Genomic DNA, 21,873 nt, shown 5'->3' with positions numbered 1-21,873 from the left:
TACAAATTAACCCTTTGATAAAAAGCAACCCTGAATTTTTGTGAGTAGTAAACTCGCATTGGAACGTAGGTTTTTATCGAATGCAACCCACAGATTCGTCAAGAAGTTTTTGGCAAATTTTCTTGCTTATGTGTGAAATAAGGAAACCGTCACTTTGTTGTGTTTGTACCAGTTGAGCTGTGGGATGTAGTTTTGTTAAAACGATTTTGTACGGATAGGCTTAAATTATAGAGAAAATACGGTACGATATTTAACTTAGATATTGAGAATTGACTTTTTAGGAAAGACAAGCTTTTGGGGACTGAGTTAAACTTGTGAATTAAGTTGGTTACAAATAAAAACACAGTTTGAATCAAATAAGCCTACTATTGGAAATAACCTATCTTACATTACGTCATGAATACAACATACACCATGGAAAATAGCACAAGCAGCAGCAGCAGCAGCAACGGTGATGTGGATTATGAAAGCGAACTTGAATCCCCTACGAAGAAACTTGTATTTGATGCGGAAGACAATGAGTAAGTTAGCACAATGGTAATGCTATAAATCTAGTAGGCCCAGCAGACTATCAATTCATAGCTTTTGGCTATAATTTAATATATTTTTAGTCTGGCACATCCACGATTAAAGTAATATAACTAAAAAAGCTTGCAAATTTATATATAGAATTTTTTGTAAATTTTTAAAGTAATGTGAACAATGGTTGTGTTTTATTTCATCCAATGTTTTTTTGTCTTAAGGTTTAAGTGTAATACATTGTTATGTCGTATACACGTTTGCTATGAAATGTAACTATTCCCTTTGTATGGCACATGTGGCATTCTCCAAAAATTTGTGACCATTTTCTGGACGTATTAGTCTGTAGATGAGGTATAGGGCTATGAGTATGACCATTGCAATATGCGATTTTAGGGCAATAATAGCTGGTGTTGTGGCTTAACTGGCATGTTTTACGCAGCACAATTAACAATAGAAAAAACTCCTCACAAGTTACCAATTATTTTTAAATAGTTTTAGGCCTATTATAATATCTTTTGTTTTAGTTCTGACATGCAAACAGATGATGGTGCAAAATCAAGGAACAAGTCATCAAAACGTCCTCCGTTTTTTGATATGATTGTCGAAGCAATTCGCGTAGATAACAGCAAAAAGGGAACTACTATTCCTTTTATCAAAACGTACCTAAAAGACACCTACATGGTTACCGATGTGGGTAGGCTTATATATACCGTCATGGATATAAAACCATATAGTCTAATTTGACATATTAGAATTTTGCACCATGTTTCTAATAGGTAGGCTATACAGGTAACATCGCGCGTTCAATGCCATGAACTTGGCCGGTTTAGCGTTTTGTAACTTTGGCAATTGCTGCGTAATCCATCTTGCTTTATAAATGGTAGATCATAATCAAACGTCAGCTAAAACCTGCCATCGAAAAGGGCCTCAAAGAAGAGATGATTCTGCGTTCTAAATCCTCAAAAGGAACCAAAGTCAGCACAGGTCTATACGTTTGTTCACCGCAATGCTATTCATATAGCCTGCCAGCCAAAAGCTTGCTACTAATTGATTTCAAAGTTATCTTACAACGATGTTTATCACAGGTATGACAGGTCGTTTTAAGGTAAACATGCAATGGCTGAAAGAAAAGCAAAAGTTCGTAAAAAAGAGAGCTCCCAAACAATCTGCATCTGAAAATGCAACCAGAAAAACTGCGCCAGAAAACGCAGCCACAAAAGCTGCGGCAATCAAAAAACGAGTGGCCAAAGAAGTTAAAGTGGGTGGCAAACCATTAAGAAGTCTTCAGGAAAAAACCTTATCCGTAAAGGTGATCTTAACGTTTATTTGACTTTTTCCGCAGACTGTAGCCTTGCACTTTTTGTCTGTGTTTAAGAAAAAATTTAGCATGAAAAATTAATTAACTTTGTGTTTATCTTTGCCAATATAGGCTACTTGATATCGATACGATACTTTCACCTCATTTCTTTGTTTCAAATTTCAATTCTGTATAGCCAAAGCCTTTTCGATTTTTCAGTTGGCCAAAAACAAAGTAAAGCAGGCAAGGATGTCATTGGGAGTGTCTTCAGGATTGGCTGCTGTTGGCAATCATTCACGTGATGCAAAAAAATCAACGGTTTGTTCTAGCAATGGAAACACATTCAATTTTAGTTAGGGGTTTACAGACATAGAGAACTCTACTTTAATTTTCCTTTACTCACATTGTTAGTCTATAACAATATTTTAAAATTTAACAATAAGCAACACACTTAAGTTATTTCTTTCTTATCCAATAGATTCGAAAAACAATTTCCCCGCCTAATTTGCGTTTTGTATTTAGACCTCAAATTTACACATAAAGCCGATGTTAGCGTTGAATTTGAGGAAAACGATTGTCCATACTAAAAGCTATAATATAAATATATAGCGCATTTTCCTTTTGTATTTTATCTGCTTATAGCCTTATACGATATCCCACATTTTCGTGTTATAGGCACCAGCAACGAAGAAAACCAGCACAAAGAAGCCGTCAAAAGCAGTCAAGTCGACAAAATCAACTGGTAAATTAATTTTGCAAGGATTGTCCTTTAGGATTGTTTGCGATGAACTTAGGCAACGATCTTTACAAATAATGAATCGAAATTTGATTTACGTTATAACTAGGGCAACCAGTTTTTTGACCTAAAACGTTTAAATTTTGACCTCATTTTGAAAAACGCTACACTGATAGTCTCTACACTGTCTACAGCAACTTTCTAATCTAAAGCTGCATTTAAAAATGACAAAATGCTTTTCTAGTGTTGACTTTTTTCGTTTCTGCGTATTAAGATTGACAACTTGCAGTTTCAAATGCAATGCCGTCACATCGTGACGTCACCAAACGCGCTGAAAAGCCTTCCCTCTCTTTGTGGCTTTGGTTCTAAGTAAAATTTACGGCACTGGAATTGTTTGCGGTACAAGAAAAGAGAAAAACGGAAGAATAATATTACAAAATGGTTACAAAATTACAAGTTTAATAGATTTTGACCTAAAAAAAAGACCTAAAGAAACAATTTGACCGTATTTTGACCTAACGTAACATTTTGACTTTATTTGACCTAATAACTTCTATACCACAAGTCGTACAAAGCTGAAATTTGTTTTGTGCTTGTTTGATAACATTCTGGGCAGGTTAAAAAAAATTGACCATATTGACTTTTGGTTGCCCTAGTTATAACTTCTACTTACACACAGTAGACTACCTGACTACCATATCGGCTTTTTATTGTGCGCTATATCAGCGATCACGTAACTATGGCCATACATATATTGGAATATTCTCAACAAATGTGGGGTATACAAATAATACAAGAGAAAAATTTGAATTTGCCACTCATTCCGACGTTTGGAAACAGTTCTTAAATTTAAATTGGTGTAGAGGTCAATGTTAAATATAAAGTTGAACAGCTAGCAACAGCTGAGTTGAATACAAATTGTAACATGTACAGTAGTTCTGGTTGTTCCGACTTTGATAGGTATTGTAGGCATAACTAGGAGTATATATAGATAATAATTAATTTGTGTTATGTAACTGTAATCAAAACATATTACGTAATTATTGGTGCAAACGATCAGCCCGAGCGATCGCAGAAACAGCGTAAGTTATGGGCAAAATAAGCCTTCGTGTTTACGTGTGCACTTCAAAAGCGTGAGAACGTCTGCTTAGAAAGGAATTACTGTTAAGGACCATATGGCATACGTGATCATCAGTTTATTGTACCGTGGTTGATTTTGTGTAATCTACAGTATAAGCCAGGCATGCACAACTCAAAACAGTACACGGGCCGTTTTAGCGAAAAAATATTTTTCGCGGGCCGCGTGCTAACGTTGTTGTAACTAACGTGTAGCCTACTTTATATAATGTGACCGATTAACCGTTGAATAAGAGATATCGTTGAGAAGATGGTTACTGTCATTAAGAGACGGTTGCCTCTCGCACTACAGTATCTAGTTGTTTTTAACGCTTAGCGGCGGTAAAGCATCGGATTCGTTGATTATGTAACTGTAACCGTGGAGAAAATGCCTGAATGAGCGAAATCACGGAATATCTCGCGGGCCGCATGAAAAGGTTTCGCGGGCCGTATGTTGGGCATGCCTGGTATAAGCAATGATAATCAAGCCTTTTCTGGTTAATAGTTTACCATGTGTTTATGAAAAGATAAAAACGTTTTAGAGTCCGTTTCGAAGTCCAACAGACTGATCATTGCCATAAACGTTATTATCAACATTATTGTACACGAACATTTGCGACGTCGCAATGTAAAAACATAAAAGAAACGGTTCGGAGAAAGGCTATAACTGACAATACGTAATTATCTTACGTATTTGTATAACTGCTTACTTGTAATCATAGTTTCGTAAATTGTTTTTACGTACTTTTTTAAATACGCCCAGCTATTAGATATTAATGTTTACTAAGTTGATGTTGTCGATTTTCTAGTCAAATAAAAAACATGATATAGTTTGGCACTCTTAAGCTTGATTCTGCTTATGCTTGCGAAAGCTCGTGTCAAAAAATATAAAGTTAACCTTAAGAGTGCCAAACTATATCCTGTTTCTTATCACATTGATGGTTGTAATCATTGCCTATGGATATAATTATAGGTATTTATGGTATAGAGTAGAGCGTTTTACGTAAAAGGTTAATCAATGAAAAACTTTTTTGATTTTAACGCTAGTTTTTATTCTTTGCAGATAATAAGAAATCGCCCAAACTAAAAGGTCGAAAGACTGCGAAATCGGCAGGCACCATGGTGAAGTCCCCCACGTCACCGAAAGAGCCCCGAAAATCTAAAAGAGTTATTAAAGACACAAATAAAAAAGAAAGTAAGAAAACCGCGACAAAGAAAGCGCCTGCCAAAGCAAAGAAGACAACGTAACACATTAAGTCGCTAGTTTGAAGACGTATTTTTAACATACATGAACTACAGGCCTATACTCGATTGCTATTATTTGTTAGTTTTTGTTGTTGACGTCATGACCTTTGGCGTTGGGGTAATATAACTTAAAGCGATATATGTCATGCGTTTTGCTTCCGACATATGATCTAGAAAAGGTGTTTTATTGTTATTACAACACACCATGTAGTGTGTCCGTTTTATGCTACTGAAATACACATTGTGATAAATCGTCGTGAAAGTTCTATATATGGTAATCGCGAAAAAAGGACCGATTTTATCTTCATAAAATAGTGATGGAAAGCAAGAAATGTGAGACTCTACTATACAAAATTTCAAGCGAGTCAGCAGATCGAAAATTTATATTGTGTATGCTACTGTTAATGTCGGCAATTGCGATTTCAGAGACTAAGCCAATATGAAAATCGAAATCTATCAGTCTACTCACCACGCTGAAGCTGCACAGCACAACCATTGTCCCACATGCAGCCACGTAAATAATAATTAATCGATTAAAACATGGAAGAAAACGGCAAGGGTCTCGAATATGTTAAATGTGTTCCAGTTAAAGACGCGGCCTAAGAAAACTTCTTGGGATATCCAGTTGGAAGGACAAGAATACCAAAAAAGAAGTAATGACTAAATCTAGATTGGACAACCTAGAGGATGTTGTTGCCAAGGGCTGAAGAAGCTTTACAGGATATGTGCCATACGTCTGCCAAGAAATCGCCTGGCAAGTTCGTTGGCCGAATGGAAGTCAGAGCGCGGAAAACGATCTTGCGGAAGACTGAAAAATACATAAAAACGCACCTTTCGGAAGGATCTTTTTGCGACAGGTATAACAACGAAAGAATCCGAAAAAATTAATCTGCTATTGATCGGAAGCGAAAGAGAGATCTCTCTGCCCGAAGTGTCAAAGGATGTTGGAGGACCTTAGTCTAGAGTCTAGACTCTAAGAGTCTACGTAATAGTTTGAAATGAAACTGTCAGTATTGTCATTATGTTCCTCATCAATCTTGTCGATAAAAGATGTTTCGGTATCATTGATATAAAATAAGGATGAAAAATAAAGATTATGATACCATGCCATACCCGAGAAATGTAATAATACGTTCGATCTTATTCTAATTAGCGATGTATTGATATTTCACAACATTGAAAAGCCGACAGTATAAAAATAACCAAGTTTATGTTGCATAATAATATATGCAAAAAGGTTAGCAACAAATATTAATTTCGTATATATTGCAATGAAAAATACACGGCTGATGACTTCAAGCTATAAGATTAAACAAACTTTGACAACAAATTAATAAACACTGATGAAAATGAAAATTAACTTAACTTTTCAAAGAGTATGACAAAGAACTCAACAAAGTAACATTTCCAGGTCAAAGCCATACCATGAATTTCTTACAAACAAAAACAAAAATTTCAATAGTAATTTTTAAACGGGAAAATACAGTAGCATGCATAATTCTATTGAACTGTGCTAGTTATTTTCAGTTTAGTGTGGTTATAAGTACGCTATCAATTACATGCTGGTATTCCATATACAGAAAATAATTTCATATGAAAAAGACTAAAGAAAAACACAGCTGTTTTAACGCCACTGAGAAAATATAAGCCTACGCTACGAAATTACGCAAGTATTTGTTTCACTTTGTAATTTTGCTTTGATGTCAGCTTCCCGGTTTACAACTTTAAAGTATATTTCATTGTTTGGTATGCCTTTTCTAATCAAAGCCACGACATCTGAATGATTTTTGTTTGCAACATTGACTCCATTCACTTCAATAACTCTGTCACCTTCCGTTAACCCACATCGCTCTGCAGGCCCACCAGGAGTTAAACTTCTAATCACCTGCATCGGAAAATAGCCAAAAGCTGCATGTAATGAGTCAATCATTGTTCTTAAGGAGGAGTTACCTGGCCCCCTCTAGCGGTGTTGTTTTCAAGAAAAAATTCAAACTCTTCACTTGGTTGTTTCTTCACATGACAATCACGATATGGTTGCAAAACTTGGGCATCTGACAACATAAAACTCCTTTTTTAACTGCGGGTAATTTCAACACTCACACATATATTTAGCTTGCACTATCTGGCCTAATTTGTGATTTTTACTGAAAGAACAACTCTATGCGCCCACCATAAACTAGAGTGTGTTTATCTACTTTTTTTAAAGATTGGTCCAAACTCTAACTAAAGTAAGATAAAAGTATGCTCAACTCTCTTTGAACGTAAATTGAGGGGTATCTGCAGCAAGCAAGGATGGTGAAAGACTGACTTCGGTTGAAGTTGGTTCTCGGTTCGGCCGGTCGGTTTTCATTAAAAATGATGTTTTACTTTCTTCATTTAAATCGTCGACGAAAGCCTTTGGAATGCCAATGTACATAAACAATAAATTTAACCAATAGAATTAAATCAATGAAAATGTTTTCAAAACACCACAAAGTCTTAAACCTGATTGTCTCTGCCTGATACAACGTTGGTCGAAGTATCGTAATAATTCTCAACCAAACGTTCAAAGTTCTCATCGAGAAGTTCCGTATTGAACGAGATATTGTGTTGATATAAAATTTCCATCGTCCTCCTAGGAGCTACAGTTAATTCAAGACTGTCACCGTAATTTCTGTTATTGAAAAAAAAAAGTTTACTGCTCCTATAAGAAAAACTTATAGGAAATACACTGTTATAACTATGTGTCAATCAACTAAATGGCTGTCAAGACCTCATTGGGCCTGACGTATTTTTTGAACTTTTTTAGAACTTAAACATATAATGTTGACTTATATTGACTTTATTTGAACTTTCAACTTACATTTGCCCTAGTAATAACCTTCTATACCTTATCTCTTGAACGCAGTCGGTATGTGACATATGCATGACATCACAACCGTTAACGCACGCCACAATATCGCCGTTTCGAAGTCCGACCCTTTCAGCCTCCGATCCTCTCGCTATGTCACATATTATGTGCATGGGACTGTCCTAAAAATACTAGTTTTTACAAAAATTGATATAAACGTATAAAACAAAGTAAAAGTCCGAGATTTTTCACCTTGTTCATCAGCAAACAAAATCCAAATTCTCCAGCAGATTTATTGAGATTTATAACTCGGGGCTTCATTGCCATAAGATCTGCAGCTCCACTGACAGTAGACAATACACTTCTTGGTGGATTAAGTCTATAGACATGTCACACCAATGAAATATATGTCATCATTTTCGCATAACGGCCGCTTGTTAATTTTCATTGAAATAGGCAGCAAAAGATAGGTTTAGTAATTATTGCAAAGGAAACTTATTGTTGTACTTTACGATCAAAGGAGCGTTTGTAAAAGTTAAGCCTAATTACTGCATGGCACGGATACTCCATCGATTAGTCATTTTTTAAAGTATAAGAATCAGTTTAGGTTGAAAATGGATTATAGAGTTGGATAAAGCTAAATAAAATTTGTCCTGTTGCTCTCTCAAGCCCACGCAATTGTTCTTAGACAAAAAACAGCCTATATGGAACTATAATGTTTTTATACAGTAATGCAGGTGTAATATCAACATCGGGGTTTACCAAAATTGCATTTGCTTCACATTCAAAAGGGCAATGCGTTATGCTTTAGCTTTTGTCTGAAAGCTGTATATACTGTAATTGTTACTTGGTAGGTTATAACTTAGCAAAAAACGATATAGGTAGAATTAAAGTATTAAACAGTCAAAAACACAAAGTTGACTGTGATTTTTAAAATTAAGATACCTGTGATTTGGCATAGGCGCCGAGACCGGAGCAAGCACTGGTCGAATCATTTGAAATTGATTAGTGAATATGGAGAAGATCTCTTTATTTCCGTTAGCGAAAAGCAAACGCCTTTGTATATTTTGAGCAAATATTTGTTTAGCTGATATAAGGCTGTTGATCATTCAAGCTTCACGTATAACATATGAATTAATCACCTTATCAAAAATATGCGAATATAACATAATGTTTTGAGAAAATCGATGGTTTGAAGGCTCTTTTAGTCTGCTAATAAAAGTAAACTACGGTATGCATAAAAAGCTATCAATCTTCAAAAATACTGTTTGGTTGTACCGACAATGCAGATTTTGTTATTATCCAACCAGATCTTGTTATTATCTATCTTTGTCTTACAATACAATCAACATACTAAATAACTACACAAAACAGTATATTTTAGACGTAGCAGTTGTGCATTGTATGGCAATTCTCACTAAATGACGCTCATTGTAACTTATATTACATGCTTTTACTACCTAAGTCCTAAGGCCTCAGATGCTTTTTGGAGACATAGCTTACATACGAATCACCCTTTAACCTGTCTCCCAGTTAGCAAAGATTACCGTGTGCCAGTCCATACGATTATTACAAAACACTTCGTACGTGGTTAATGATTAGGCATTTTAACTTCCACAAAATAATTTTCAGAACCACAGTAAACATTTCACCACTCGCATCACGTTCTACCTGCATGACATACCGATAAACCAGTTTTATTGCTTTTGTGTTTTCTAACATTCGCGTATGACAGGAAGCCTAAACTTTTTATACAAAGAAAATGGCATTTAAAGGAATCTCACGCTAAAGGTCTGCCGACTTGCTTAAATATTTCCCTTACTCTCATTTGTGTGCCTAAAACTCGATAGCTATCTAACCTGGCTGGTGAAAGAAACGATTACATCCCATCCTTGTTTATTAGCTTTGTGAACAATAAGCTATGCATAATTTTTATCAATAGCATCATGTAAGCTTTGTGTAGCCAAGTTTAGCCTAATAGCATTGTTCTGTACATGGAGTATTTATATTGTGTCTCAACCCGTTCTTCGGATTTGTTGGTTGTCTATTTCGTACAGGACATGCACCAGTTTACCAAGTGGCCTGCCCGTGTCGACGAAAAGTATTATATTTAATGAATTAAAAAATAACACGCTCTGCATTCCTTAAAACTCCTTTCAACTTCTTCCTTGAGGCTTATTTATATATGTATATTCTTCTATAGTTAAAGGCAAACTAGGTTTTTAAGTCAAAACGTACGGTTTAGTAGAAGATAATAATGCTGCATATACACTTATACAGCACTACTGCAGTCTAAGTTTGTACCTAACAATGATGTCTTCATGTGTAACTACATGCATTTATTCCCATTAGGTTTTTTATGGATTTTCTGACAACAAAAATTGTTGAACCCCTTAAATACTGACGCTTTGCCGTCTTGTAATAGCCTACTTTTTCTACCTCGAAAAACGTGAAGCAATTACGTAGATAGCTAGCCTAGGTTAGTTGCGAAAGACCGTAGGAATTAGTTTTTGAAGTTCACTGGTTCAGTTCACTGTTCACTGGCGTCAGAACATCGTTAAACATACCGCAAAGTTTGTGGAAGTTTGTCAGTGTAGGTTTTATGGCCTTCCTTTTGCGCACAATATTTACTTAATTCCATCAACTTGTTAAACTCCTCGTTATTACTAAGTTTATGAGCATTGCTTGAAATGACGGTCATGAAAAATGAGTATAGTCTAATAACTTAATAGAAAGTCGTCAATCACTTTAATCCCTTCTTTATTGACTTTCGTTTGATGGCTTCAAATTTAAACTGGTTGTTCTAAGCAAAATAAAATTGGAACTCTCTTTTGATAAGTGAATGGAAAATTGTGTTATTTATTCAAACGGCAAAGACAAGACAACGACAAGGCGCTTCTGTCATTACTCTCTATAAGGTACTTAACAATGCATTTCATAATAATCTCTTCATACGGGACGTCGATGCTAATGTTTGGTTTGGCATTCACGCAATATGTTAAATACAGATTATAATATCAACGTTGATCCTAAATGGCCGTTCCTTATTTACTACTACAATGCATTCGTGTAGAAAGAGCCAGGGTGGTAGCCGCAAAATAGCGTTTTGATATAAGAATGTTGAGTAAGCTTATATGTGGTTGTTGTCATAGAATTTAACCTGTACAAAGTTTCGAATACACAGCAGTAAATGATAAATGAAAAACTAATTCATTGTCCATTCATAAAATTTTAGATCTATATTTTATGCTACAAAAACTTTTAAAGCTAACGCAACAGATTGACAAGCACCTCTGTAAAAGAATTGCATGCAGGAATATATAAAGCAGATTTAGTAGGCTGCCTTTCAGGTTTTTAACGCTCGTTTAAAGAAAGAGTTAAATCTTGTAGTTATATATACACTATGACAGTAAAAGACGTTTAAATGAAGCTTTGCATGATCACGTTTACTTTGTTGTATCACATTCCATGTGAGTATTAATTGTTATATTAGTTTAGGCCTTCTTGGCATAGACCTATATCTGTAAATGTTCATAACTTTTGTAAAGCTTTTGTACTGTGGAGTGAAACAAAGTTATAAAGTGTTGGATAAAAACTTAACTTTAAGTGTATTGCAGTTTCCTTCATTTACATTTTGTTTTGTCACAATGGAGGGCAAATTGAGCAGTGCCATATGTTGTCGCATATGACCACTGACTAAGAGGATTATCGTTTTCTGCTTTCTGAGTCGAATAAAATTCTGTTTGCAAACCGAAAATCCTTTTTGAACTTACTGCTTTTTATGTGAATTCCAAGTGTCCACCCTCAACCATTAAGCTGCAATTTTTTAGGTAAAAATTTTCTTGCCTTACAGATGCGATTTGTCTTGAAGTGTTTTCTGCCACATCTGAGGAGGTATTCGAAGGAGATTCAGTGCTTCTACGATGTTCTTACAAAAATGAGAAGCTTTCCGATACCATGTTTGTTGTCCTGTGGCAAAAAATCGATCCGATAACCGGAAATGCTTTCACTGTGTTTAATTCACAAGTTAGTGCATTTTTTACAACTCGTTCAAAACTTATAACGTACTTTTATTACATAAAAATGCATTTATGCACAATAAACATAAAACGTGATTTACAACTTTAGCGTTTTTTAATTACAACTTCATACCTTGCGTAGAAAACTTCAGGAAATTCTGGAAAATACGGAACAAAACGACTGAAGCTTGTTGGAACGGCAAATCTTGAAATTTCTATGTCGTTGCGATCAGATGCGGGGAAGTACCGATGTCAGATAACACCTTTGCCAAGCTTTGAGCAAAATGAGGCATTTACTGAGCTTACTGTAACTTGTAAGTGAACATTGGCTCGAGTGGACTAGGTTGTGTTCGCCATAAAGCAGAAATACTTATTGTCATTTCTTAAAACAGAAAGCTTACACAACACATTTAAAATGCAGATCCGCCCGAGTTTTCTTTACCTACCAACCGCACTATATATCTCGATGAAGGCAAACAAGTAACATTGCCATGTTTTGCCAGAGGACACCCTAACACGATTTCCTATTCTTGGTAAGATGCTTTTAGTTAATGCATTGTTAACTTGTTTCAACTGTAACTCAAAAAAACCTTCCGATCTGTAATTTACTATAGAGTGTTACAAAACGGTATAAGGTAAGTTGTAAGTTTACATTGTATTTTTACCAGGTTTTACAAAAGTAACTCAGAAAAAGAAACTGCTTTAAGTGTCCAAAAAGACAGAAGTTTGCATTTTGTTGATGGAAGACGTTTAAGAATATCAAGTAATTTTGAACTTGCACCTATTCTCATGCAATATAAACTTGCAAAAATACCGAGTAAATGAGCATTCAATGCAAATCCCAATGCTATGAAAAATGTCTTGTAACACTTTGTATTGACTAGATGTGTGAGAGCAATTGTAAAAACTTTTTGATTGCTTATATAAAATTGAATATAAATTGCTAACAATGCTCCACTACATTTTGCTTGATTTAATTCCTGGGATGTATTTATTTCTGGTTGGTTTCTTTTCCCATCCACTGATATACAGCATTGAAGGAATTTTCATTCATCAGTTGCTTGAACACACCACTTGCTTGTTTGCTTAATTTCCATTTTTTCAACTTTTGTTTTATGGATTTAACTAATTACAGGTTTAGTGGCCGTGCTAGTTGTTACCAGCAATTGTTAAGGTTATTTCTCTTGAGCACGTTTTAAGCCTTTTCGGCTTTGTCCCTTTTTTCTGTTCATTGGCACGTGTTAGTTAAAACTAGCTTGATTTTTCGTCCCCACCGCGCTTTTGGCAAAAAAATAAAATAATTGATCAATTGATTGATTGATTTTCCATTCAAATTAGTTGTTTTGATATTTGACAATACTTTTGTATTAAAGCTGATTTCCTAAGCACAAAAATCCTTTAGTTTTGTTTGCAACCTGTACTTGATCGTAAGCCAACCGGAATGTAGGCCTCCTGTAATGGCAAAGTAAGCTGCACTAAAAAATAATAGGGTAAATCTCTGTAATATTCTCATCGCCAATAGAGAGATGCACAAAAAAGGAAGAAAAAGAATTTGGTTGATTAGTGCAAGCAACAAAAATGTGTCATATAAAATTTGGTTTGGTAAAAAAAATAAGCTGTCCTTGAATGTCAATGTAAGCTGCAAAACATGATAATCACTCTATAAGTCATGGCCTACAATTCAATAAATGTAACATTCTATGTACCTGATATGAATTGTATGTGTATTGAAGGATTTTATCAACACCATGAGGGAGTTTTTCGATGTGAAGCTACAAATGCAGTGGGTTCTGCTAATTTGCATACAAGACTTCTGTTAAAACGTAAGCTTTAGGGTGAAAGCACTAAAGACACAATTTGATTACTTTAGTTTCAAGGCGTTATTGGATGAATTGAATGATCATATGTGGATGAAAAAGTTTTACTAGTTTTCTTTTAAAACTTTATAGTTATGTGTTTGTTGTTGTCTTGTATTTGCCTAACATTTTAGTTTTTGCAGCTCATCAAATCAATTTAACCTACGACTTTGTGTGTATGTTTCATGTTCAATGATATTTAGGTCCAGTACAATTCTATGTTGCACCGAAAAGAAATATTGATATTTTGGAAGGCCATGATCTTGTCATGGAAGCAAGGGCAAGTGGCATTCCAAACAACATTACTTACAAATGGTTTTATGAAGGTGCTCCAATTGACTTATTTGGATGGTAAAGTATTCAGTTTCTTCTCTTTTTTGAAATATATTTTTGTGAAATGATTTATTTGTTGATTGTGGTGTCACCAATTTCCATTTCAAAATTGGCTTTAGTGCTTTTAAAGATAAAATCAATATTTATATTTTTCTAGGTCTACAGTTTTTGGATTTCAGAACAACCAAATCCTGCCATTTTTAAGGTACAGGATCTTCCTGTCTTGACACAAAGTTTTGTTTTCCATTTTCATTAGCCCCAAGGTGCCTAAGAAAACCTTGTGAGTCAAATAATTCAGAATTTTTATTGTAGAATTATTCAAGTTGAAAATGGAACTCAATTAGAAATTAAGGAAGTTCATCGTCAAGTTGCTGGCATATATACATGTACTGCTTTTAATGAAGTTGGATCGCCAGCAAGATTTAACATTACTTTAGATGTGTTATGTAAGTTTTTTCGTTCATTTTTTCTTTTACTACCATTTTTAGTGATGGTAATTTTCTAATTGGCTGGTAACCTTGTTAATTATATTGGTCGATTGGAATTTCAGCATGAGCCAAGTCGAATCGTGATGTCTTGATATTTTAGTTTTGTTTTTTTCTTTAGATCCAGCAAGCTTTGTCTTTGCACCACCAATTAACTACATAGTGGTTGAAGGTCAAAATTTAAACATTGACTGTGTTGGCACGGGCAATCCTCTGCCTAAAACCAAATGGCAAATCCCAACACTTGAAATCCTCACTACCACCTCCTTTTTGAGCAGAAGATATGTAGTAGCAGATAATGGGAGTTTTTTAATCTCACCAGTCCTGCATAATGATTCCGGGATGTATCGTTGTTTGTTATTTAACAGAGTTGGAGCAGTAGCTGTGGCGAAAACCACAGTCATAGTCATGTGTAAGTAATTTACTCATTTTCTTATTGGTTGACCCACATTTTTCTTAAAGCATTTTTTGTTAACATTTTTATTTGTCTTTATGAATCTGTCAATAGTTGCCCCTCGCTTGATTGAAGTACCACGCACAGTATACAAAGTCGGAATGAATGCAACCTTTACTTTACCTTGTCATGCTGCTGGTTTGCCTCAACCAACATATACATGGTATTCTCAGATATTTCTAATTCTTCCCTGAGCAGGCGTGTATTGTAGCGTCATGCATTTGTAATGCTGTTTACAGACTTGCGAGTTGTCGTTTTGTTTTCTACTTTTGTAGGTACAAAGATCTTCAAAAAATAGACAGCAATCAAGTAAACAATACCAGTTTACAATTAAGCAATATTCAACCTTTAGATATGGGCACATATCGGTGCCAGGTGAAAAACCGACTCGGATTGATATTCACTGAAACTCAACTTTTGGTCCAATGTGAAGAACAGAAATACAGTTTTATTTTTGATTTAATTTTTTTTAATTATTTTTAGTTATAACTACAGATGATTTTTTTATAATTTACCTGAAAAAATATGCTTTGACTAGTTTAACCTTACCTTGTGACAATGAGGTTATTTTGTTGTTTTTTTTTAGTCCCCCCACGAGTGAACTTAGTTTCCCACAAAAGCGTTGTCATCAAGGATCGTGTCAATATAACCTGTGAGGTTTCTGGATACCCACTTCCATCTCTTCAGTGGTTGCACTCACAAGGACCACTTGGTGTTGGCAGCTTTGTCAGTAATGAAACGAACCGCAATTTGTACATCAGTGAAGAAATCGTGGAGCATCACTTTTTACAGAGCAGTCTTGTGGTATGTACTTGAAGCATTTTACTTATGCAAAACTTTGTTCAAACAGACGAGATTAATCCCCAGCTAACAGTGAGAGAAATACTATTTGAATTGTGATTTGTGATAATACACTAGTTCAAGACTGGCCAACCCGCAGCTCGCGAGCCGCATGCGGCTCTTTGCCTGGTATTATGCGGCTCTTTCGTTCATATTGAACCTTTGAAAGAGAGCACATTTTACCCATTTTAGCCAGATAAACAGAAAAGTAATCTTTACTGGCTAATGTTCAATTGATATTTGCTGAATAATGACTGATTACATCGGATTTCGACCCAGAATAAAGATGATGCAACTGAAACAATATTTCATGCACTATTATGACGTAATAAGAAAAAACATCATAAATGATAATGTGTATAATGTGGCTCTTTGCGGTTAAAACAGTATAGAATGAAGCTCTTAGTCTCTGACTGGTTGGCCACCGCTGCACTAGTTGATATATGGTGGTGGTTTAAAAATATTTGTGTATTAGCAATATAGTAGCAACAATCAACCTTGCAATGAAAAACTGTTTATAAGCTTTTGTAGTAAGTGAATCACTTCTCCCTGTTTTAACTAACGGTCTGTTTTCAGTGTAACTGTTTGACTTATAAAATTATCATTTCTACACACAGATTAAAGAAACGAAAATGAGAGATTTTGGTCGATATCATTGTGTTACGTCTAATTCATTGGGAGAAACTCAAAAATTTTGTGAGCTTCAACGAAAAGGTAAATGCAGCTTACAGCGGTAACCAATGTGAATGAAATCTAAAACTGATAAATACACATTAAAATATCCATTTATGACATTTCAGATTCTGTCCGTTTTGTCGACAATATTACTGTGAGTTATATAACAGCCAATTCAATATCTTTGGCATGGAATTTAAGCGTGCAATCTCTCGAAAACATGGTGACTTATTGCGATGTCAAGCTAGACGGATCGTCAGAAGTTATAAAGTCAGTTGAATGCAGTCTCCGGTGTTGTCGTCTTACGTCTTTGAACACGAGCACGACCTACCGCTTGGTCGTTTACTTCGTGAATTCCGCTGGAGTGAGACAAAGCGCACACGCAATCACAGCCACGACCACTGGTAAAGCAAAGTCTTATCTTGTATTAGAAGTCTGAAATCGATGTTTGAATATTTAACTACTAATCAAATGCTGTAGCAAGGTTATCTAGTTTTATGTCATTTTGAAACGTTTCCAGTGGGAGAAACATCTTATTTACTCTCCACTCTCCCGTTACCTTCATCTACTTCAATAAGTTCTCAAGCCACGCGGTCGTTTACGACTTCACTCGGTCTGCATTCGACCTTAGGTGTGACCAACGGTACCATGATACTTATGAATGACGTATCGTATGACGTGACCCAGGGTTGCGTTAAGTGGACCACAGAGTCGAGCTTTGAGAATGCAATCACGTCAACAGGGATATTAAACGGAATACCACAATGCGTTAAAGTCGAAATGAAAACTACTAACCGGTATGACACAACGCTAACGCGATGTAACGTAAATATGCTTAGTCTGAGAACATCTTTCAATGCTGTGTATTTTTATGCCGCAGATCAGACTGGCAGCTTGTAGCACGATGCGTGCCAATTTGGTTAGAGATTTTCCATTTGCCGATACAAGGCAACGAAAATGTAAAAATCCGATTGTCAGTTTGCTGGGATTTAAACGCAGCGTGTGGTCCCTACATTGAAGTTCATAAAACCACCACCGACTCAGGTAAGTTCTCCATAAGTCACGTTTTGGCCATTAATGCTTTTATGTTGCTAACGGTGACCTATTTTATGTAATGAGCTTGTTAACTGCAAGCCAGCTGCAATGTTTACCAATGCCTGTTATGTGCCGTGCACTTAAATTTTATGTTTCCGGTGTTTACACAGCGGAAGAAACCCTTGCTACGCCTATAGATGACGCTCCCTCCTTGTTGGACACGTGGTTGCCAGCCATCATCGGTTCGTTATTGGCCTTGTCTTTTGTCGTCGTTGTCTACGCTTTTTCTTACGCGCATGCGCACAGGTGTCGACATAAAATGAGTAAGCTTATAGTTTTTTGCTTGTGTCTATCTATATAGTTCTATACCTTATAGTTTTCTTTGATTAGCTATAAACTTGTAGAGACCATAGTATGAATGTTCATAGTTCCACTATTAACGTGGATATCTATACTGCCTGTCGTTGAAATATGGTATTTTCTGGTTTGAGTTAGCTATAGCTTCATAGATATCATGAAAAATAACGCTGGACACTCGAATTTGACAACCCACCAGGTTGCAGTGGAAATCACATTTTGCAATTTTATTCACTTCACATGCTGTGGTCGGTTGTTTGGTTTCTATAATAAATACATACCAACACACTAAAAGTATAAAAAGCAAAACTTGAACAAAGTTGATAATTAAAATCCATGTAGATCTTTTTGTTCTGAGAATACGGTTACCTTGTTAAACTGATGCCTGTAAAGTATACAGGTGCAGGTTCCCGAGAATCGGTTTGACCAACGCTGTAATCGCAAGAAAGTCCTTGCAATTCCTTTTAACATAGGTTTCTTTGCGTTTGTATGTGAGCTCGGGTGGAGAAGCATTCACTTTGCTTTTCGTAAAGTTGCCTAATTTTGTTGTTGTCATAAACGCACCATTTGTTTAGGTATTTATGATATTTGGAGCAGCTTGTGATTCCAAGGATGAATAAAACAGCCGTAATATTTTAAAACATTCATGTGCTGTATATAACTGACGTTTCATCAGCATTGAGAGTGTGTCTGGATTAAAACGAAACGTCTTCTAATTCTGTTCAAGTATATTTTGACTGTTTTATTCATCCTTGGTATTTGTTTACCTTTTTAATATTTTTTTGCTTCGTAAGGATGCCTGTTCTTATAGTTTCAGTTTACTATACAGTCATGGATAGATTTTTAATGAAATTTTGGTATAACAGATTTAAATAGAAGTATTTTAAAAGGCCGATGAATGACGTTGTAAGCTGGTTAGGGATACTGCAGTAGATCGGTTATTGAAGAGATATACATCAAAACCCGTCTTTATTAAATATAAACGAATGGCCATCCGATCGGTCTGAATTAGGGGAATACCCCAGAGCTTTTTCGTCAAAAGTTTCTCGACGCCGGCAATTGGATCGGATAAACGCTCAATCATTTATGCATTTATGCTGGTACCATAGCTTCTTTAGATACCAGTGGTGCTAAATCTTAAATAAATATATATCCAGTTTCTTCATTGGTCTCGCTCTATGATTGTCTGAAAGACCCCTGGTACCTATTCAATCTATGTTGCTTGTTGTACTTGTACAAAATGATGAGTTACGCGTTTTCAATAAAATCATCAGCTTCCAATCCGTTCGACCTCGAACTGAAGAGACACAGGGCGAAGCTGCTCCGGGAAATGCTGAAGGAACAAAGAAAAAGAGACTTGGATTCCAACAATTACTCCAGGTAAGTTATATATGGATACATATTGATGCCAACTGGCCTCTGATTTTAAATTTTGTGCATGTTTTATTCATAGAATTTATCAGTTTCAAGAAATTAGATAAGTCGTTCAACTGTTTTAAGGTTTTTGAGACAAAATACGCCGTGCCGTAGTTGGACCATACCCGGCCGAGCTGGACGAAACTGAAAGAGTGCCCGAAAATCTAATAATAGCTCAACCACTCATTGCTGGAGATTACACGAAAATGGAAGTAAACGTTGGAAGGATTGTTGACAGACGCCGCAAGATAACTGTCATATAGTTTGTTAGTTGGCGCGTATAACAATTTTCGAACTCTTACATGTATGGGCTATAGTAGGTTTTAGAATTTTTTGTCGTTTTATAATGCATGCCAAATATCGCACTCTTTGAATATTACGCATCGATACTTAAGGGAAGACGATTTAGTGTGAAATTAGTAATTAATATAAGCGTGTTAATGAAATTAGTAAATTAATTTTTTCGTTTATACGTAGTTATAGCGACTGCCATTGAAGTTAGTCAACAATCCATCTTATATGTCTAAATGATGTTGTATAAATTGGTGTTGTTATGTATCTCAATAAATTTCCTTGTACATCCTAACCTCATGTTTGTACCAAACTGTTTTGTAGTTCTTATCATAGTGATGGGTTTGTCAAGAGAAAAACGTTATTGCGATTTGCCGATCCGTTAGTAACAGCACAGTTATATCCTATTGATTCAGTTCTTGTCGCCGAAACACATATATAGCTAAAGGCTGAAGTAGGTTTAAGTCTATTTTATTTTTATAGACAATTGGGTTATTCTGAAATAAAAGCAAAACTAACTTCATTTACAAGAGCTTAATCCCTTCTTTGTAATCAACTAAGAAATACTCACTTGTGACAGAAGCTTAGTATTTCAAGCATCTAATTGACAAATTATCTTTTTCATCAACGGCGTTAACTCGGCGAGTTTTAGATATGCGGCCAAACGGTGATTTCAAGAGATCCTTCTGGTTCTCTGAAGCAAAAAATGTCAAGTGGTGAGATTTCGTAAAATATTTCGGAGTTTCGCAGAGCTTAAGGAGGTGGACGATCTTTATGAGGCGCAATCATTTATTTACCCATTTTTGAGGTTGTTAGATCCTTTGACGTTGGATTTCCTTTCTTTTTGACTGTTTAACCGCAACAATAATGTAAAGTGCTATGACGACGTTTTAAAACATGTCAAGGATCTCACATTGTAGTATTGATCGGTATAGATTCAGTTCTTGTGAAACGAAACCATATGCTATTTTCATTCTGTCAATTCCGAAAATGGCAGCCGCGTCGATTTTTGTCATGTTGTTATCTGAGCAACTTATAACTTGCGCGATTAAAGCATTTCAGGCGATTTCGGTGGCTGCATTGCCATTGTATAGTTGTATTTTGCCGATTTCAAAGCAGTGTTGTCTTCGTTTTCGTTCATATTTGCCAGATAAATCGATCAATCGGTTGATCGAGGGTTATTATCCGGATTTCAGTGTTACCAGTTCCCCTGAATTTATGTAGTGAGCGATATACACAGCAGGCGCTGACATCGAATCTCAGGATCTCGTTTGTATCTTTCATTAGGAATACGACGTCATCATGGTAGGGCTTGGATATAAAATTCCAGATCAGACTTTGATACAAGTCATGTGGTACATCGAGGCCACTTGGATGAGTGAATTAAAGAGGCTTTGTCGTAGCAAAAGGTGTTATCTTGCACATCATACAGTATATAGTAGCGGGCAGTGTTGTTATGACTCACGTTTTTAAATTACTTGACTTGACTCGAGTTACGTTTTTAAATTACTTTACTTGACTCGAATCTAGGAAAGTAGCTTGACGCAAGTCATTAAATCTTAGTTGTTAATTTATTGATCAACTGAATTACAGACATTTGATTTCGTTGCGAACGATCGGTTAAAGGTACAGCCAATAACATGACTTGATTTGACTTGCATTATATTTTAACTTGATCCAATTAGTAATTTGACTCGACTTGACTTAAGTCAACTTCCAAATTAACTTGCCTTGACTCGAGTCTTAAAAAATGACTTGGTTACGAATTACGAATTTTTTGCAATTAGTAAAATTTGTTTGTGAAAATTTGGGCAATGCACTATTTCAACAAAAGTAGGCTACAGAATACATAGCATGTAAGTTACAGACAAACGATTATTATATAAGTTACAAAAACATGCCCAAAAGTCACATTCGACTCATTGGGATTGAAGGAAGGACATGATAAGGATTAGGAAAAATTGTTTGAAAGACCTGCAAGTTTCAGTGCACAACGTGGCGCTTTAATTTATTTAAAGTTATAGAGAACCTTGTCCATAAACCTCCATCTAAATTCTAAAGAGAACATGTAGGCATGACAGATGCAAGTGATAACAAGATAACTGGTCTCGTAGCGTCCCATATTACATTTTCTCATTTCGAGGATAAAGATTTTGATTACGTGCCATCATTATCATAAAACAATTGAGCTTTATTTTGCATGTGTTTATTAGAATTTCTAAGCGGGAATAAATCAAACTTTGCTATTCTGGTATAATTTAACAATAGTATCTGCGTACTATTTGTATGAATATTCTGTGGTATATATGGTAGTAACATTCAATGCATATGTGGCTTGAGTAAGACCTATTCGTTGGTATGGATTC

At 35.5% G+C, this 21,873-nt stretch overlaps 3 protein-coding genes and 1 long non-coding RNA gene across 4 annotated transcripts in view; 3 read left to right on the top strand and 1 right to left on the bottom strand.

Moving 5' to 3' along the window:
- Positions 1–269: 269 nt before the first annotated feature.
- On the top strand, positions 270–5,172 carry LOC143444851 (uncharacterized). Its single transcript, XM_076943633.1, has 7 exons — positions 270–521; positions 1,047–1,212; positions 1,407–1,506; positions 1,608–1,831; positions 2,039–2,137; positions 2,495–2,561; positions 4,735–5,172. Exons 1-7 carry the CDS (start codon positions 397–399, stop codon positions 4,917–4,919), a joined length of 966 nt encoding a protein of 321 aa, XP_076799748.1. The 5' UTR covers positions 270–396; the 3' UTR covers positions 4,920–5,172.
- Positions 5,173–6,054: 882 nt separating this feature from the next.
- LOC143444850 (Na(+)/H(+) exchange regulatory cofactor NHE-RF1-like) lies at positions 6,055–8,917 on the bottom strand. Its single transcript, XM_076943632.1, has 7 exons — positions 8,692–8,917; positions 7,999–8,125; positions 7,786–7,928; positions 7,401–7,569; positions 7,167–7,311; positions 6,867–6,967; positions 6,055–6,801 (listed from the first exon to the last, which is right to left on the bottom strand). Exons 1-7 carry the CDS (start codon positions 8,853–8,855, stop codon positions 6,571–6,573), a joined length of 1,080 nt encoding a protein of 359 aa, XP_076799747.1. The 5' UTR covers positions 8,856–8,917; the 3' UTR covers positions 6,055–6,570.
- Positions 8,918–11,083: 2,166 nt separating this feature from the next.
- The window catches only part of LOC143444849 (uncharacterized), a 25,952-nt gene continuing 15,162 nt past the window's right edge, over positions 11,084–21,873 (top strand). The window contains exons 1-18 of the mRNA XM_076943631.1: positions 11,084–11,216; positions 11,600–11,772; positions 11,908–12,079; positions 12,187–12,298; positions 12,434–12,528; positions 13,499–13,588; positions 13,825–13,972; positions 14,112–14,159; positions 14,267–14,400; positions 14,561–14,851; positions 14,948–15,056; positions 15,169–15,320; positions 15,480–15,697; positions 16,351–16,447; positions 16,534–16,812; positions 16,929–17,205; positions 17,289–17,452; positions 17,614–17,766. Coding sequence (XP_076799746.1) covers positions 11,171–11,216; positions 11,600–11,772; positions 11,908–12,079; positions 12,187–12,298; positions 12,434–12,528; positions 13,499–13,588; positions 13,825–13,972; positions 14,112–14,159; positions 14,267–14,400; positions 14,561–14,851; positions 14,948–15,056; positions 15,169–15,320; positions 15,480–15,697; positions 16,351–16,447; positions 16,534–16,812; positions 16,929–17,205; positions 17,289–17,452; positions 17,614–17,766 — 2,758 coding nt within the window. The 5' untranslated portion in view covers positions 11,084–11,170. The remainder of the gene's footprint in view (positions 11,217–11,599; positions 11,773–11,907; positions 12,080–12,186; positions 12,299–12,433; positions 12,529–13,498; positions 13,589–13,824; positions 13,973–14,111; positions 14,160–14,266; positions 14,401–14,560; positions 14,852–14,947; positions 15,057–15,168; positions 15,321–15,479; positions 15,698–16,350; positions 16,448–16,533; positions 16,813–16,928; positions 17,206–17,288; positions 17,453–17,613; positions 17,767–21,873) is intronic.
- Positions 17,774–21,493, top strand: LOC143444853 (uncharacterized). The gene is made up of 2 exons (XR_013113777.1): positions 17,774–19,180; positions 19,301–21,493. It is a non-coding gene; the product is annotated as an uncharacterized LOC143444853 (long non-coding RNA).

This window comes from Clavelina lepadiformis, chromosome 2, assembly GCF_947623445.1.
Source record: "Clavelina lepadiformis chromosome 2, kaClaLepa1.1, whole genome shotgun sequence".
Lineage (NCBI taxonomy): Eukaryota > Metazoa > Chordata > Ascidiacea > Aplousobranchia > Clavelinidae > Clavelina > Clavelina lepadiformis.
Note: the sequence above shows the minus strand (reverse complement) of the source record. Positions and strands in the feature narration are given on the sequence as shown.

What these genes read in the sequence shown, in the direction of transcription:
- LOC143444851 (XM_076943633.1), top strand. Translation starts at nt 397, where the DNA reads ATGAATACAACATACACCATGGAAAATAGCACAAGCAGCAGCAGCAGC. An exon ending in AAAAAACCTTATCCGTAAAG is followed by an intron (nt 1,832 to 2,038) that starts GTGATCTTAACG and finishes TCGATTTTTCAG; the next exon opens with TTGGCCAAAAACAAAGTAAA. An exon ending in GTGATGCAAAAAAATCAACG is followed by an intron (nt 2,138 to 2,494) that starts GTTTGTTCTAGC and finishes TTCGTGTTATAG; the next exon opens with GCACCAGCAACGAAGAAAAC.
- LOC143444850 (XM_076943632.1), bottom strand. Translation starts at nt 8,855, where the DNA reads ATGATCAACAGCCTTATATCAGCTAAACAAATATTTGCTCAAAATATA. An exon ending in TTTGTTTGCTGATGAACAAG is followed by an intron (nt 7,929 to 7,998) that starts GTGAAAAATCTC and finishes TAGTATTTTTAG; the next exon opens with GACAGTCCCATGCACATAAT. An exon ending in TCAATTTACGTTCAAAGAGA is followed by an intron (nt 6,968 to 7,166) that starts GTTGAGCATACT and finishes TTATGTTGTCAG; the next exon opens with ATGCCCAAGTTTTGCAACCA.